This window comes from Heterodontus francisci, chromosome 48, assembly GCF_036365525.1.
Source record: "Heterodontus francisci isolate sHetFra1 chromosome 48, sHetFra1.hap1, whole genome shotgun sequence".
Lineage (NCBI taxonomy): Eukaryota > Metazoa > Chordata > Chondrichthyes > Heterodontiformes > Heterodontidae > Heterodontus > Heterodontus francisci.
This window is the reverse complement of record NC_090418.1, coordinates 13,690,304-13,705,195: the sequence shown is the minus strand read 5'-3', so window position 1 is coordinate 13,705,195 and position 14,892 is coordinate 13,690,304. Positions and strand designations below refer to the sequence as shown.

Here is a 14,892-nt window from a genome sequence, read left to right as displayed (position 1 = left end):
ACTAGTTTCACTATCACCAACACAATCACCAATACTGATACGAGCTTTTTATTCCAGATTTATTTGATCAATTGATTGTTTTAATTTCTCCAGCTGCCCTGGTGGGATTTGAACTTATGTCTCCAGGTCATTTAAGTCAGCCCTCTGCATTCATTGTCCAGTAACCACCACTATGCTATCGTACCCCATAATTTGTGCTCAACCTCTGTTCAGCACAAAATAGAATACGCTTGCCACAGAATATAATAAACTGCTCAGGAAATGCACTAAACGTTTACAATACATCACTCATTAAATGGCGACTACAAGCATTAAGGACATCAGCTACATTAGGAATTCCTCTCGCTCTTTGAGTGACACCGTTGAGTTAATTGACTACTGCTGTATTTGGAACCCTTCAATCAGCTTACGCGCCCAACAGTCCTTTCAAGCTTGGCATGTATAAAAAATAATTAGACAAGCTAGTGGAATGTTGGCGTTTATCTCAAGGGAACTGGAATACAAAGGGCAGGATGTCATACGAGCATTATATAAAGCTCTGGTTAGACCCTATTTCGTGTGTCATCAGTTCTGGGTACACCTCAGTAAAGATATACTGGCCTTTTGGGGTTGGGGGGGTGCAATGCAGATTCACTAGAATACCACCCTAATAGGGTTAAATTATGAGGACAGTTTGCATAGACTGGCTTGCATTCTCTTGAACTTAGAAGATTAAAGGGGGATCTAATTGGGCTGTTTCAGATGATTAAATGAACAGTTAGGACAGATAGGGAGAAACTATTTCCTCTGCTGGGAACAATGGGGCATAACCTTACAATTAGAGCTCGGTCATTTAGGGGTGATGTCAGGAAGCACTTCTTCACACAAAGGGGAGTGGGAATCTGGAAATCTCCCAAAAAGCTGTTGAGGCTGGGGGGATCAATTGAAAATTTCAAGTGGGCGGCACAGTGGCGCAGTGGTTAGCACCGCAGCCTCACAGCTCCAGGGACCCGGGTTCAATTCCGGGTACTGCCTGTGTGGAGTTTGCAAGTTCTCCCTGTGTCTGCGTGGGTTTTCTCCGGGTGCTCCGGTTTCCTCCCACAAGCCAAAAGACTTGCAGGTTGATAGGTAAATTGGCCATTATAAATTGTCACTAGTATAGGTAGGTGGTAGGGAAATATAGGGACAGGTGGGGATGTTTGGTAGGAATATGGAATTAGTGTAGGATTAGTATAAATGGGTGGTTGATGTTCGGCACAGACTCGGTGGGCCGAAGGGCCTGTTTCAGTGCTGTATCTCTAATCTAATCAAAACTGAAATGGATCGATTTTTGTTAGGCAAGGGTATTAAGGGATACAGAACCAGACCAGATAAATGGAGTTAAGATGCATATCAGCCATGAACGGCGGCCCAGGGCTGAATGGCCTACTCCTGATCTTATGTACATGTTAAAAAAAAAGTATTCAAGGTTTGTCTGACCCTGTCAATTTTACAAGCCTGGCTATTCATTCACTGGAAAAGCAACCTGTAAAGGCAGCCAATGAAATCCCAGCTTTTTTAATCCTGCTGCACCCTCCAATATGGCAGCACGAGCTGCGGGAAGCAGGGCTATGAAAGATAATTCTTTTGATGGGGGAGAAAGGTTTGGACAGTTGAGGTTAGGTCGAGGAAAAAATTTAAAGAGGTAAAGGAAATGCATGGAGGGCTGAGAGAACAGAGAAGAATGCAGCCGGAATACTGTGTACAGTTTTGGTCGCCACACTATAGGAAGGATTCGCTAAGGGAAAAGGTTTCTTCCTATGTAATCTATCGATGCCCCCTCATAATTTTGTATACCTCAATCATGTCCCCCTCAGCCTTCTCTGCTCCAAGGAAAACAACCCTAGCCTTTTCAGTCTCTCTTCATAGCTGAAATGCTCCAGCCCAGGCAACAGGCTGGTGAATCTCCTCTGCACCCTCTTCAGTGCAATCACATCCTTCCTATAGTGTAACTCTATGATAGTAAATAGGATGGATAACTGGAATTTCAAGTATTTCAATCATTTCCTCCGAATAATGTGTGTTACTTTTTAATCTGAGTCTAGGAGCACAAGCATTTGGCCCTGGAAGACAAGGATCCCTCTGGAATTGTCCACAATTAAAGGGTTAAGTCGAGAACACACTGACTGGAGTGGAAATTTAGAGAATTTCAACCCTCAAAGGGCTCGTCAGACACCATGTGATGTAATACTGAATTTGACTGGACAGTCCAAGGGTCTCAGATTCTGCAGCTCCAAATTGAATTTGAGTTTAATGAACAGAGCAAAAGTTAGTCAACCTTTTCACCGATTCCCAAAGTTACAGTTCAAGTCAATCACAGGGATTATTCTCAACAGTTACTCAGTAATTAAAAAGCTGGTCACCTCAGCAAAAAGTTCAAGTTCAGACTGCCAAAAAATGGCCATCATTTGAACGGTAATTTTATCCTTCCCAACCCCGGTTAAAGAAAAAAAAACTTACGTGGCGCGCCTTCTGCCATTTCGATTGCAGTAATTCCCAAAGACCAAATGTCACTCTGCAATGAAACCAAATTAATTGAGTTACAAGTGAAAATATCTGGCCCAGTTCTCTCAGAACAATACTTCTCTATCAATTTCCAACGATTATGTCACAATCGTCAAATCATTCAGGATGAACATCGCAACTAATGTTTTATTAAAGATAAGGATTCCATAATAGTAGGAGCACCTTTGCAGTACATACGAATTAGGAATAGGCCACTCGGCCGTTCGAGCCTGCTCCACCGTTCAATAAGTAGCAGAGAAAGGTAGAAAGATCAAAAACAAAACAAAACAAGTTTACGTTTATATTGCAACTTTCATAACCTCAAGGCACCTCAAAGCACTTCAAAACCAATCAAATACTTTTGCAGTGTTGGAACTGTCGTAAAGTAGTCAGCTGTGGCTCTAAGGGTAGCACTCTCGCCTCAGAGTCAGAGGTCATAGGTTTAATTCTCACTCCAGAGACCTGAGCACATAATCTAGGTTGACACTCTAGTGCGGTCTGTGGAAGCGCTGCACTGTTAGGTGTCATCTTTCAGAGGCAATGTTAAACCAAGGCCCTGTCTGCCCCCTCAGGTGGAAGTAAAATATTCCATGGCACGATCTTGAAATGCAGAGGAGTTCTCCCCCAGTGCCCTGGTCAATATTTATCCCACGACCAGCATGACTTAAAAAAGATCTGGTCATTATCCTAATGCACTTCCTTAAAAATGTATTAACTTGACTGTAAAGCATTCAAGACACCCCGAAGTCAGGAAAGGCACTATAAAAATGCAAGTTCTTTCTGTTTAGGTAGGCAATCATCTGATCATCCACAATTGGTCAGAAATTTTTTTTTTGACAAGAATTTCCAAATTGGCTGCAGGTCACCTGGTTTTTATTTCTGCGTTTCCCCAGTGGTGAGGGGGAAATTGGAGGTTTCATTTATGGGGATGAAATCTGCAAGGGATGAGGGCAAGCATAAGTGGGCCTGGTGGTCTTTGCTTGCCCTAGACAAAAAACAAACACACAGAAAGCTTCTGAGCTCAAGGGCCAGGAGGGTTCCTGAGAAACCTGCGTACTAGTTACTCCCCAGAACCTCCTGGCAGCCAACTCCTTGATCAGGAAAAGAGGCATATTCCAGAGATAGAGAAGAAATGAAAATAGAGTGAATGGGATGCGAAGAGGCAGGAAGAAACAGTGCTGTGTGTGGCAACACAGCATATTATGGTAAATAAAAGCAAAATACTGCGGATGCTGGAAATCTGAAATAAAAACAAGAAATGCTGGAACCATTCAGCAGGTCTGGCAGCATCTGTGGGAAGAGGAGCAGAGTTAACGTTTCGGGTCAGTGACCCTCACTGACCCGAAACGTTAACTCTGCTTCTCTTTCCACAGATGCTGCCAGACCTGCTGAGTGCTTCCAGCATTTCTTGTTTTTATTTCAGCATATTATGGTGTTATTTTCATGGATCCAAAAAGTATCAGACAATAGATGAAGCAGTAGTGGATGTCATATTAAATTAAAAATTAAAACCTGGTTAAGGGCAAGATTACAGCCTGTGACGGTGCTCTTGCACCATTAAGCTTATTGCAGTAAATCATGGAATGACTTGATTCTTTCATTGCTCACAATGCAATCAAGAATCTCGAGAGATCCCTGCTTCAGATTTAGGTTAATTAGAAGACTCAAGCCTTGAAAATCAGGAGTGCAAAAACATGGCTTTAGGCCCATCTGTGGGCGTATTGCCTGGGAACCTGACGCACACTCACACCCACGTCCACAATTGAGCACATAGCAATGATTCTAGGGAATAAAACAAAAACAGAATTTCTCTTGAAGATTCAAAGACTAGCAAAGCAATTCAGCAGCAACAACTAAATTTCGGGGTGTGGGAAATGCCTTTTAAAAAGATTACTGCATCATCGTGCAGAGGCATGATGGGTCGAATGGCCTCTTACTTTGCAGTATCTTTCAATTATTGTGCTCAGACTCTGGAAAACAGTCTACTTTTTTTAAATGAAAGGACTTATTTATTGTTTTTTTTCTTTTAGAGGTCACCCTACATTTGTGGCAATGGGCTCTTCATCAAGGCTTTTTTTAAAAAAAACATTTGGATCATGCTAACCACTTCCCTGTAGATCAAGTCAAGAACTGCTGGCGTAAACCTGTCATACCACCCTGTAGCACAATACTTTGGAAAGGTTTCCAACCTCAAGGTACAGAGCATGACTGGCAGGATTGCGGAGGAATGTGTAGTTGCCTTAGTGATATCTTTTCATCAAGAACTGATATAGCTTCTTGCCCAGTCCCCTGCATCCGTTTTCACATACCCTATAATCGTAGGTGGCATCTGGGTTTTCGTCACATGCTATCACTTCAGGCGCCATCCAATATGGGGTGCCAATGAACGTATTTCTTCTTCCAACAGTCCTGTCAAGCTGAGCACTCACGCCAAAATCAACTACAAGGGAAAGGGAAATGGCCACCATTCAGAAATGCTGAAAGAACTCCAAAAACAATTTTAAAAAAGAAATTAGATCCATTTAAACAAGCATCCATCCACAGTCCTTTTAATTACAAAGTCAGACACTTTTACATTTTTTAGGCTTCCTCCTTCCTTTGAATTTTTCAAACACAAGCTCATAATAAATAGAAGCTGCAACACAGAAACAGGCCATTCGGCCCAATCAGTCCATGTTGGCATTTACTCTCAAAGAGATCAAATAGTTCTAACCTATCCTGATCCCAAAACATGTCAGTCACCTAGTCAATCTAATCTTGACTCCTGACATAGTTTCGACATCAACCATTAACCTTGGAAGTGAATTCCAGACTCAACTCAAAAGCAAAATACTGTGGATGCTGGAAATGTGAAAACATAAAATTCCTGAAATACTCAGCAGGTCTAGCAGCATCTGTGGAGAAAGAAACAGAGTTAACGTTTCAGGTCTGTGTGACCTTTCATCATCTGTTCTGATGTCAGGTCACAGACCTGAAACGTTCACTCTGCTTCTCTTTCCAGACTCGCCTCTCTGCGTAAAGGAATTTCTCCTGCCCATTGTTCTAAATCTTTTACTTTTAATCCTGTATCTATGGCCCCTCAATGACTGGAAACAGTAGATACTGGCAACGGAGGATGGCAACAGCAGAGCCACTGGGAGTGGAGGAGGTGCAGGCTGGACTTAAAGTGAGGAACCCCTATCGATACACCAGCAGCGTATTCTGCCCCCTTAGGGTCTATCTACCTTTCTAGGCCTCAGAACCCTTCTCCTCCTTGCCATATTTTCCATGATTCCCTCCCCCTCTGGTATTCTACTGTAACCGGTTACACCTCCTCTGGACCAATCTTTGTTTCTGTCCTTGTTCCATATTGCCTTTCACTATCATTCCTTTTGTCATTTAATCACTCCTGCCCCATACCCGATCACAGACTGTTCTTTGCTCCCCTTACCCTCCACCCATTTTCCTCGAGTCTATACTTGCTTAAAAACCGTTAAATCACCAATATCTTCCACTTCTGATGAAAGGTCATCGAAATGAAACATTAACGCTGTTTCTCTCCCCACAGATCTGTTGGGACTGCTGAGTAGTTTCCAAAAGATTCTTTACTTCAGATTTCTACCATCCATAGTATGTTGCCTTTTGTTTTACTGGCTGTATCTATCTCGTCTCTTGTTTCATGATTTTAAATACTATTATATATATCTATACAAACTCCATTGTTCAAATGAACAAAGACTCAACTTTTCAAGGCTTTCTTGGCATTTGTATTTCTTCACACCAGGCAGCATATCAAAGTCTGCAGTGTGCATCAGGGGTAGTGTGTGTCAAGAGATACTGAGCCCAGGAGAGCTGAATTAAAATGGCCGCAGCACATTGTGAATCCAGTTGGTTGCTCCTCCTTCTGCAGTGGGAGGCAGGATTATTAGATTATCCTTTCAGTCACTATGCCACAGGGCAATCTGCAAATCCGGATCAGACAGTAGGTGGGTGGAAACTTGTGGTTACTGTCTGCTTCCTCAGTGTCAAAATGGCAATGACTAGTAGGAGTGCTGCTTCGCATCAGGTGATTATGTGGAGATTGACAAATAACTGGGAATGCTTCCAAAGGAGCAATTTAATCAAGCAGTTCAGACGCATGACAAGTCTAGCAATGTCTCGACTTTAAAATTCTCATCCTTGTTTTCAAATCCTCCCATGGTCTTGCCCCTAAAACTAAAAATGAAGCTGAAGCTCATGGAATTGAAGGCAAATTATTGACCTGGTTTGGGAACGGCTGAGAGGAAGGTTGATAAGAGTACGGGTCATGGACAGGTACTCTAACTGGCAGGATGTGACTCGCAAGTATCTGCGTTGGGGCTTCAACTATTCACCATATTTGTTACTGACTTAGATGATGGGATAGAAAGCCACATATCGAAGTTTGCTGATGACACAAGATCGATGGAATCGTAAGCAGTGCAGATGGAAACACAAAAATTACAAAGAGATATTGATAGATGAATTGGATGGGCAAAAGTGTGGCAAATGGATTTCAATGTAGGCAAATGTGAGATCATTCACTGAACATAAAAAGGATATAACAGGTTATTTTCTAAATGGTGAAAAGCTCGAAACAATGGAAGCTCAGCTTCATTAAAATGTCATTTCCAGATACAGAAAAATAATCAAAAAGGCTAATGGAATGCTAGTCTTTATGACCAGAATAAAAGGAGGTACAAGTCATGCTTCAGCTATACAAAGGCTTGGTTAGACCACACCTGGAGTACTGTGAGCAGTTTTGGCACCACACCTCAGGAAGGATATATTGGCCTTGGAGGGAGTGTAGCGTAAACTTACCAGAAAGATTCCTGGATTCCAAGGGGTTAAATTACACAAACACACTACACAAACTATGGTTGTATTTCCTGGAATTTAGAAGGTTAAGGGGTGATTTGATCAAAGTTTCCAAGGTATTAAGGGGAACAAATAGGATAGAGAGAGAGAAACTATTTCCACTGGTTGGGGAGTCTAAAACTAGGGTTTCAGGAGTGAAATTAGAAACACTTCTACACACAGGTTGGTAGAAATTTGCAACTCTCCTCCACAAACAGGATTTGATGCTGGATCAATTGTTAAGGGATATGGAGCAAAAGAAGGTATATGGAGTTTGGTAGCAAATCAGCCATGATCTTATTGAATGGCAGAACAGACTCGAGGGAAAATATGTTCCTTCCTGATCGCTATCCTTCACCAGCCCTACAAACCTCAGAATTCTGCACTCTTCCAATTCTGGCCTCTTGGCAGCCCCAATTTTCTTTACCCACCATTAGTGACCATATCTTCAGCTGCCTAGCCCCTAAGCTCTGGATTCCCTCGCTAAACCCCCCTGTCCCTCCACCTCTGTCTCCTCCTTTAAGAAGTTCCTTAAAACCTATATCTTTGACCCATATCTCCTTATGTGACTCAGTGTCAAACATTGTCTGACAAATGGCTTCTCTGAAGTGCCTAAGTGTTTTACAACATTAAAGGTGCTATACAAAAGCAAGTTGTCGCGGTGTAGCAGATATATGTAGCTAATGCAGGATGCCTACACCGAGTATTTTTCCTTTATACCAGTTAATCTCTCATTCTGTTGTTCACAAATAAAATTAAAGAAAAACTTTCTATAACTGACTCTGCTTGTTTTCCACTCTAACTCTTCCCATCTCTCGCTGCCTGCTCTCTTCATCCTTCTCTTCACCTCTGCATGGCTTTTACACACCTGCATGTTACCTCTATTTGAATCAGACCTTTCTTCTCCCCTCTTACTGTAAGAAATAGGCGGCAGCTCCCTTTTAAATAAATTTATTTGACCTTGCTGTGATCAGGTTAACATTGCTATGGAAACTGCTGAAAGAGTTGCTGCGCAGGTTTTTTAGTGAACACATGCATGTATCCATGCAAGTCATCAGTCTCAACTCATGGTTTGTCTTGAATTCCACAACCAATTAGCTCACTTCAAACCACACAACACTCCGTATTCCGCCTTCACAAATGTTCTTCCCTGATGGCTTTTACTTCTGATGGGGCTTATTTCATGTGCGCCTCGCCTAAAATTGTATTTAATCTTTGTGGGCGGGAATAAATGGAGAGCAGTAGTCCCAGCCCACTGCAGCCATAGCAACCCCAGTGCAACCAATGCCAGTGGAATATGCCATTCCTTTAAGAGAAATGCGTAATTTTTTTTATTTCGGAAACGAGAGGGCTGCTTTCAGAGAACCAGTCAAGAAGAGAGCAACAAGTTACAAGTCATGCCAAGTTTTGGGGCTACTATCAACCTCCCATGTCCTTTTCGGCATGCACATGCTAAACATTCCACAAATTTGGCTCTTTTACAAGCGGGTTTTGGCCTTGAATATTTCGCCAATTGGCCGAGTCAAAATCACTTAACCTTACCAAGTTTTACTTCAGCATTTTCTGTCAGTAACACATTCTGCCCCTTGATGTCTCTGTGAATAACTTTATGTGCATGGAGATGCGTTAAACCCTGTAGGAAAGACAAAGAAAAAGTAAAGATGCTAAACAAGAACACTATTAAACATATTTGATATAAATTCACTCCTTTAATTGGAAGGAAAAATGATGACAGGCGGTATAAATAAACTAAATGGTACAATTTTAAAAGGTGTGCAGGAACAGAGAGACCTGGGTGGGGGGGATTCACAGGTTTAGATAAGGGAGACAAAGAAATGCTGTTCCCATTCGCTAATCGTACAAGGACTAAGGAACACAGATTTAAGGTTTTGGGCAAGAGATGCGGGGGCATGCAAAGAAGAGCATTTTTATGCAGCAAGTGATAATGAAATGGAACTCTCTGCTTACGAGGGTGGAGCAAGCAGAGATAATTAATTTATTCAAAAGGAAATTAGATGCAAGCTTGAGGGAAATAAAATTGCAAGGCTACTGGGATTGAGCGGGGAAACGGGACTGACGGGATTGCTCTACAGGGAGCCAGCATGGACTCCATAGGCTTGAGCGGGGAAACAGGACTGACGGGATTGCTCTACAGGGAGCCAGCATGAACTCCATAGGCTGAATAGCCTCCTTCTGTGCTGTAATGACTATGACAAATCCTTGAAGGTTTGATCACAATGTTAGACCAGTGCAGCCAGTTCAGAGGGAGACAGGTTAAGATTGAGTGAGGGGAGCAGAGAAATTGAGAATTAAGTGAATGCCATTTCTCATCATCTGAATTTTGACACTATCCTTGATAAAGACCCCAGCAGGCATTATTCTAAATGATTAAATCAGGAGGAAGGGCATGCTGAGATTCCAGTGAGATTGGTTTGGTTAAAAGCAAGTGTCACAGTCAGGAGCCAAAACCACATTGGACAGAATGAGTCGCTCAAGGGTCAAGTCCAACTTGAGCCAGGAGCTTCATCATACCAGGCTCACAAAATCATGCAGCAAACTTCAGAGAAATGCACCTTCAAATCAGTTGTATTAAATGATGTTAAGCTTTTATGCACCCAAAGGGAAACTCAGCTTGAGCCCCTGTTTCACTTCTAAATCTTCACAAATATCTTCCTCTGAAGACAAAGATGTTCACTGCAATGAAGTCTGGTGAAAAGCAGCAAAAAGCACAGTGAGTTTCAGTAAATGATAATTACCCGTAGTATCTCCCTGCAGATATAGGCAATCCACTCTTCTTTCAGTGCATTTCCTTTCGTATTTTTGACCAGGTCTGTGACAGATCCAGCTCCACAGAACTCCATAACCAGCTAAGAAAGGGAAGAGAGTAAAAATCCGAACAAAAGCAGAAATTCCTCTTCTCTTCTCCCTTTCTCACAAGTGAATTTTTAAAGGAGGGAAAAGTGGGACTGGATATTTCTTGCACTTTTATAAAATTATATAGATGCTGTTTGTCAGCAAATCCTAGGAATCAGAGCCAGTTCAAAGCATCGACTATGGACATTGTAGGGAGAACAGGAAAGAGAATATAACTTGAATAAAACAAATTTTAAAAAATACATCTTTAAAAAATAAAAATCGTACCCTTAAAAAAAAATACATTTCAGACATTATTGGATTTCTGATTCTTATTACATCTTGTGGCTCAGTACAGTTTCAACCAGGTATATATTTATATATGGCATATAACACAGGCATCAGCTTCAGAGCAGTACAAACTGGCAGCATGGAGTTATATTGCCACTGGTGTGCACATACTCCGATCAGGGAAATTCAACTGGTGCACAAACACAAAATTACACTCATTGGTACCCACTTGCAGGTGAAAGTTATGTTTGCGAAAGATCACGTTCAGAAATGAGGTGGCCACCTGAGAATTCTTTTGTTTTGAAATTTTGCATTGCACTGGGCAAATTATTGGCCTGCTTAGGAAACTGGCTGAGTGGCAAGCGATAGAAAGTAAGGATAATCGGCAGGTACTCTAATTGGCACTGTATTTATTAACAATTTATGTGATAGAATTTGAAAGCCATATATCCAAATTTGTTGGTGACAAAGATAAGCAGCATCATCAACAGTATCCACAGAAGCATAAAATTACAAAGAGATATTAATAGATTAAGTGAATGAGCAAAACTGTGGCAAATGGATTTCAGTGAAGGCACATATGAGGTTATCAGGTTGTAACTAAGAAGAATAAAACAGGGTACTTTTTAAATGGAGAAAGGCTAGAAATAATGGAGGTCCAAAGAGACTTGGGGGTCCAGATACTTAAATCATGAAGACGTCATAGAGCCATAGAAAAATTATAGCACAGGAGTCCATTCAGCCCATCGCGTCCATGCTGGCTGAAAAAACAAGCCGCCCAATCTAATCCCACCTTCCAGCACCTGATCCATAGCCTCGCAGGTTACAGCACTTCAGGTCCAGGTCCCTCTTAAAAGAGTTGAGGGTTTCTGCCTCCATCACCATTCCTGGCAGGTGAATTCCAGACACCCACCACCCTCTGGGTGAAAAAGTATTTCCTCATGTCCCCTCTAATTCATCTACCAATCACCTTAAATTATGTGCCCCCGGTAACTGACCTCTCTGCCAAGGGAAACAGGTCCTTCCTCCCTACTCTAACTAGGCCCCTCATAATTTTGTATACCTCAATTAAGTCACCCCTCAGCCTCCTCTGTTCTAAGGAAAACAACCCTAGCCTATCCAATCTTTCCTCACAGCCTCAACTTTCAAGCCCTGGCAACATTCTTGTAAATCTCCTCTGTGCTATCTCCAGTGCAATTATGTCCTTCCTGTGATGTGGTGACCAGAACTGTACGCAATACTTTAGCTGCGGCCAAACGAGCATTTTATACAGTTCCAGCATTACATCCCTGCTTTTATATTCTATTCCTCGGCCAATAAAGGAAAGCATTCCATATGCCTTCGTCACCGCTCTATCTACCTGTCCTACCACCTTCAAGGACCTGAGAACATACACTCCAAGGTCGCTCACTTCTTCTACCCCTCTCACTATCCTCCCGTTTATTGTGTAGGACATGCTTTGTTTGCTCTCCCCAAATGCATTATCTCACACTTCTCTGGATTGAATTCCATTTGCCACTTTTCCGTCCACTCAACCAAACCATTGATATCATTCTGGAGTCTACAGCTATCCTCTTCATCAACTACCCCGCTAATTTTTGTGTCATCAGCAAATTTTCCAGTCATGCCTCCCACATTTAAGTCCAAATCATTAATATATACCACAAACAGCAAGGGACCCAACACTGTTCTATGTTCTATAATAGCGTAGGTCAGATGGTTTCACAGGTCGGCGCAACATCGAGGGCCGAAGGGCCTGTACTGCGCTGTAATGTTCTATGTTCTATGAGCCCTGTGGATCACTGGAAACCGCTTTCCATTCACAAAAACATCCATCGACTACTACCCTTTGTTTCCTGCCACTGAACCAATTCTGGATCCAACTTGCCGCGTTCCCCTGTAACCCATGGGTTTTCATTTTACTGACCAGGTGCATGTCCAGGCATGTCGGTCATGCGGGACCTTGTCAAATGCCTTACTAAAATCCACGTAGGCCATAACCACTGCACTACCCTCATCAATCCTTCTTGTTACTTCCTCAAAAAACTCAATCAAGTTAGCAAGACACGACCTTCTCTTTACAAATCCCTGCTGACTATCCCCAATTAGTCCTTTCTAAGTAGCAGTTTATCCTGTCCCTCAGAATTGATTCTAATAATTTACCCACCAGCGACGTCAGACTGACCGGTCTATAATTAATTGGCCTATCCCTCGCACCCTTTTTAAACAATGGTACAACGTTCGCAGACCTCCAATCCTCTGGCACCTTGCCCATATCCAGTGAGGATTTGAAAATGATCCTCCGCGCATCTGCCATTTTCTCTCTGGCTTCCTTTAACAACCTGGAAATGCAATCCATCCGGCCCTGTTGATTTATCCACTTTCAAGGATGTCAGACTTTCTAGTACTTCCTCTCTTATTATGCTTATCGCCTCTAATATTTCACACTCCTCCTCTTTAACTACAATGTCTGCATCAACCCTCTTCTTTGTGAGGATAGTCACAAAAAGCTCATTAAGAACCCTGCCCATATCTTCTGCATCTACGCATAAGTTCCCTTGTACATCCTTTCCTTAGTAATCCTCTTGCTCTTAATGGACTGATAAAACATCTTTGGGGTTTCCTTGATTTTACCTGCCAATAATTTTTCATGTCCTCTCTTGGCTTTTCTAATTTCCTTTTTTACTTCACCCCTGCACTTTCTGTACTCCTCTAGGCTTTCTAAAGTACTACATGTTGTGTGATTGTGATAAGCTTTCTTTTTCTGCTTTAACTTACCCTGCAAGCTTCTAGATAAGCAGGGGGCTCTAGGATTGGCAGTACCACCCTTTATCTTTGTGGGGACATGCCAACACTGTGCCTATAGTAGCGGCAGATTTTCCTGCAAGTAGCTGTATCCAGTCCACTTTTGCCAGGTCACTTCTCAGCTTCGTAAAATTTGCCTTCCCTCAACTTAGAACTTTTACTCCCATTTTATCCTTGCCCTTTTCCATGACTATGCTGAAACTAACTGTATTATGGTCACGAGCTCCAAAATGGTCATCCACTGTTACTTCATCCACTTCCCCAGCTTCATTACCAAAGACTAAATATAGAATTGTGCCCCCTCTCGTTGGGCTTGTTACGTGCTGGCTAAAAAAGTTTGCTTGAATGCAGTTCAAGAATTTTGTGCCCTTCACATTGTTTGTATCCCAGTCAATATTACGGTAGTTGAAATTCCCAACTATTATTGCCAGATAGTTTTTGCACTCAGATATTTGCCTACATATTTGTTCTTCTATCTCCCTCTCACTATTTGGGGGTCTATAGTACACTCTTAGTAGTGTGGCTGCCCCTTTTTTTATTTCTGAGCTCCACCAATATGGCCTCATTTGATGATTCATTTAGCATATCATCCCTCCTCAAAGCGGTTATTGATTCCTTAACTAATAATGCTGCACCCCCTCCTATTTTATCCCCTTCTCTATCCTTCCTGAAAACTCTATACCCAGGGATGCTGAGCTGCCATTCTTGCCCCTCTTTAAGCCAAGTTTCCATTCTAGCAATGATATCGTGACTATGTCATGAATAGGTAGAGAAAATAATTAGAAAGGCGACTTGCTGGCCTTTGAATCTGGAGGAATAGAAGAAAATGGGGTAGAAGTCATGCATCCGCTACATAAAGCACTGTTTAGACACTACTGAGAGCTGTTTTGGGCACCACATCTTAGGAAGGATGTAGTGGACTTGGAGTGCATAGATTTACTTGAATGATAAGTGGACTCGGAGGGTTTAATTATGAGGAGAGACTACACAAATGAGGGTATCAGTCCCCAGGAATTAGAAGATTACAGGAGTGAGTTGATCGTAGTTTTCAAGACATTAATTGGAACAGATAGAGTAGATTGAGAGAAACTATTTCCACTAGTTGGGAAGTCTCAGACTTCATGGGGGCATAGTCTAAAATTGAGAGCCAGAGCATTCAGGAGTGAAATTATGAAACATTTTTTCACACAAAGGGTGGGTGGAAGTTTGGAAGAACTCTCTTCTGCAAACAGCAATTGATGCTCGATCAATTGTTAATTTTAAATCTGAGGTTGATAGATTTTTGTTAACCAAAGGTATTAAGGAATATGGGTCAAAGGCAAGTGTATGGAATTAAGTCAAGATCAGCTGGATCTCACCGAGTGGTGGAACAGGCTCGAGGGCCTAACAGTCGACTCCTGGTCTTATGTTTCTTATGGTTATAATTATACTGCAATTGATGACAAGCTGAAGAGATATGAGACAACCTCCCCTAGGTGATCTCAGACTGCTTCTATTAAATAAGAGCAGGTTGAGATTACATAGGAGTTACATTTAGAATTTACAGCACAGAAACAGGCCATTCAG

At 42.0% G+C, this 14,892-nt stretch overlaps 1 protein-coding gene across 1 annotated transcript in view; it reads right to left on the bottom strand.

Moving 5' to 3' along the window:
- Positions 1 to 14,892, bottom strand: part of LOC137357574 (misshapen-like kinase 1) — a 264,262-nt gene that overhangs the window by 121,051 nt on the left and 128,319 nt on the right. Inside the window, 4 exon segments of the mRNA XM_068024008.1 lie at positions 2,479 to 2,533; positions 4,833 to 4,963; positions 8,920 to 9,010; positions 10,134 to 10,244. Coding sequence (XP_067880109.1) covers positions 2,479 to 2,533; positions 4,833 to 4,963; positions 8,920 to 9,010; positions 10,134 to 10,244 — 388 coding nt within the window.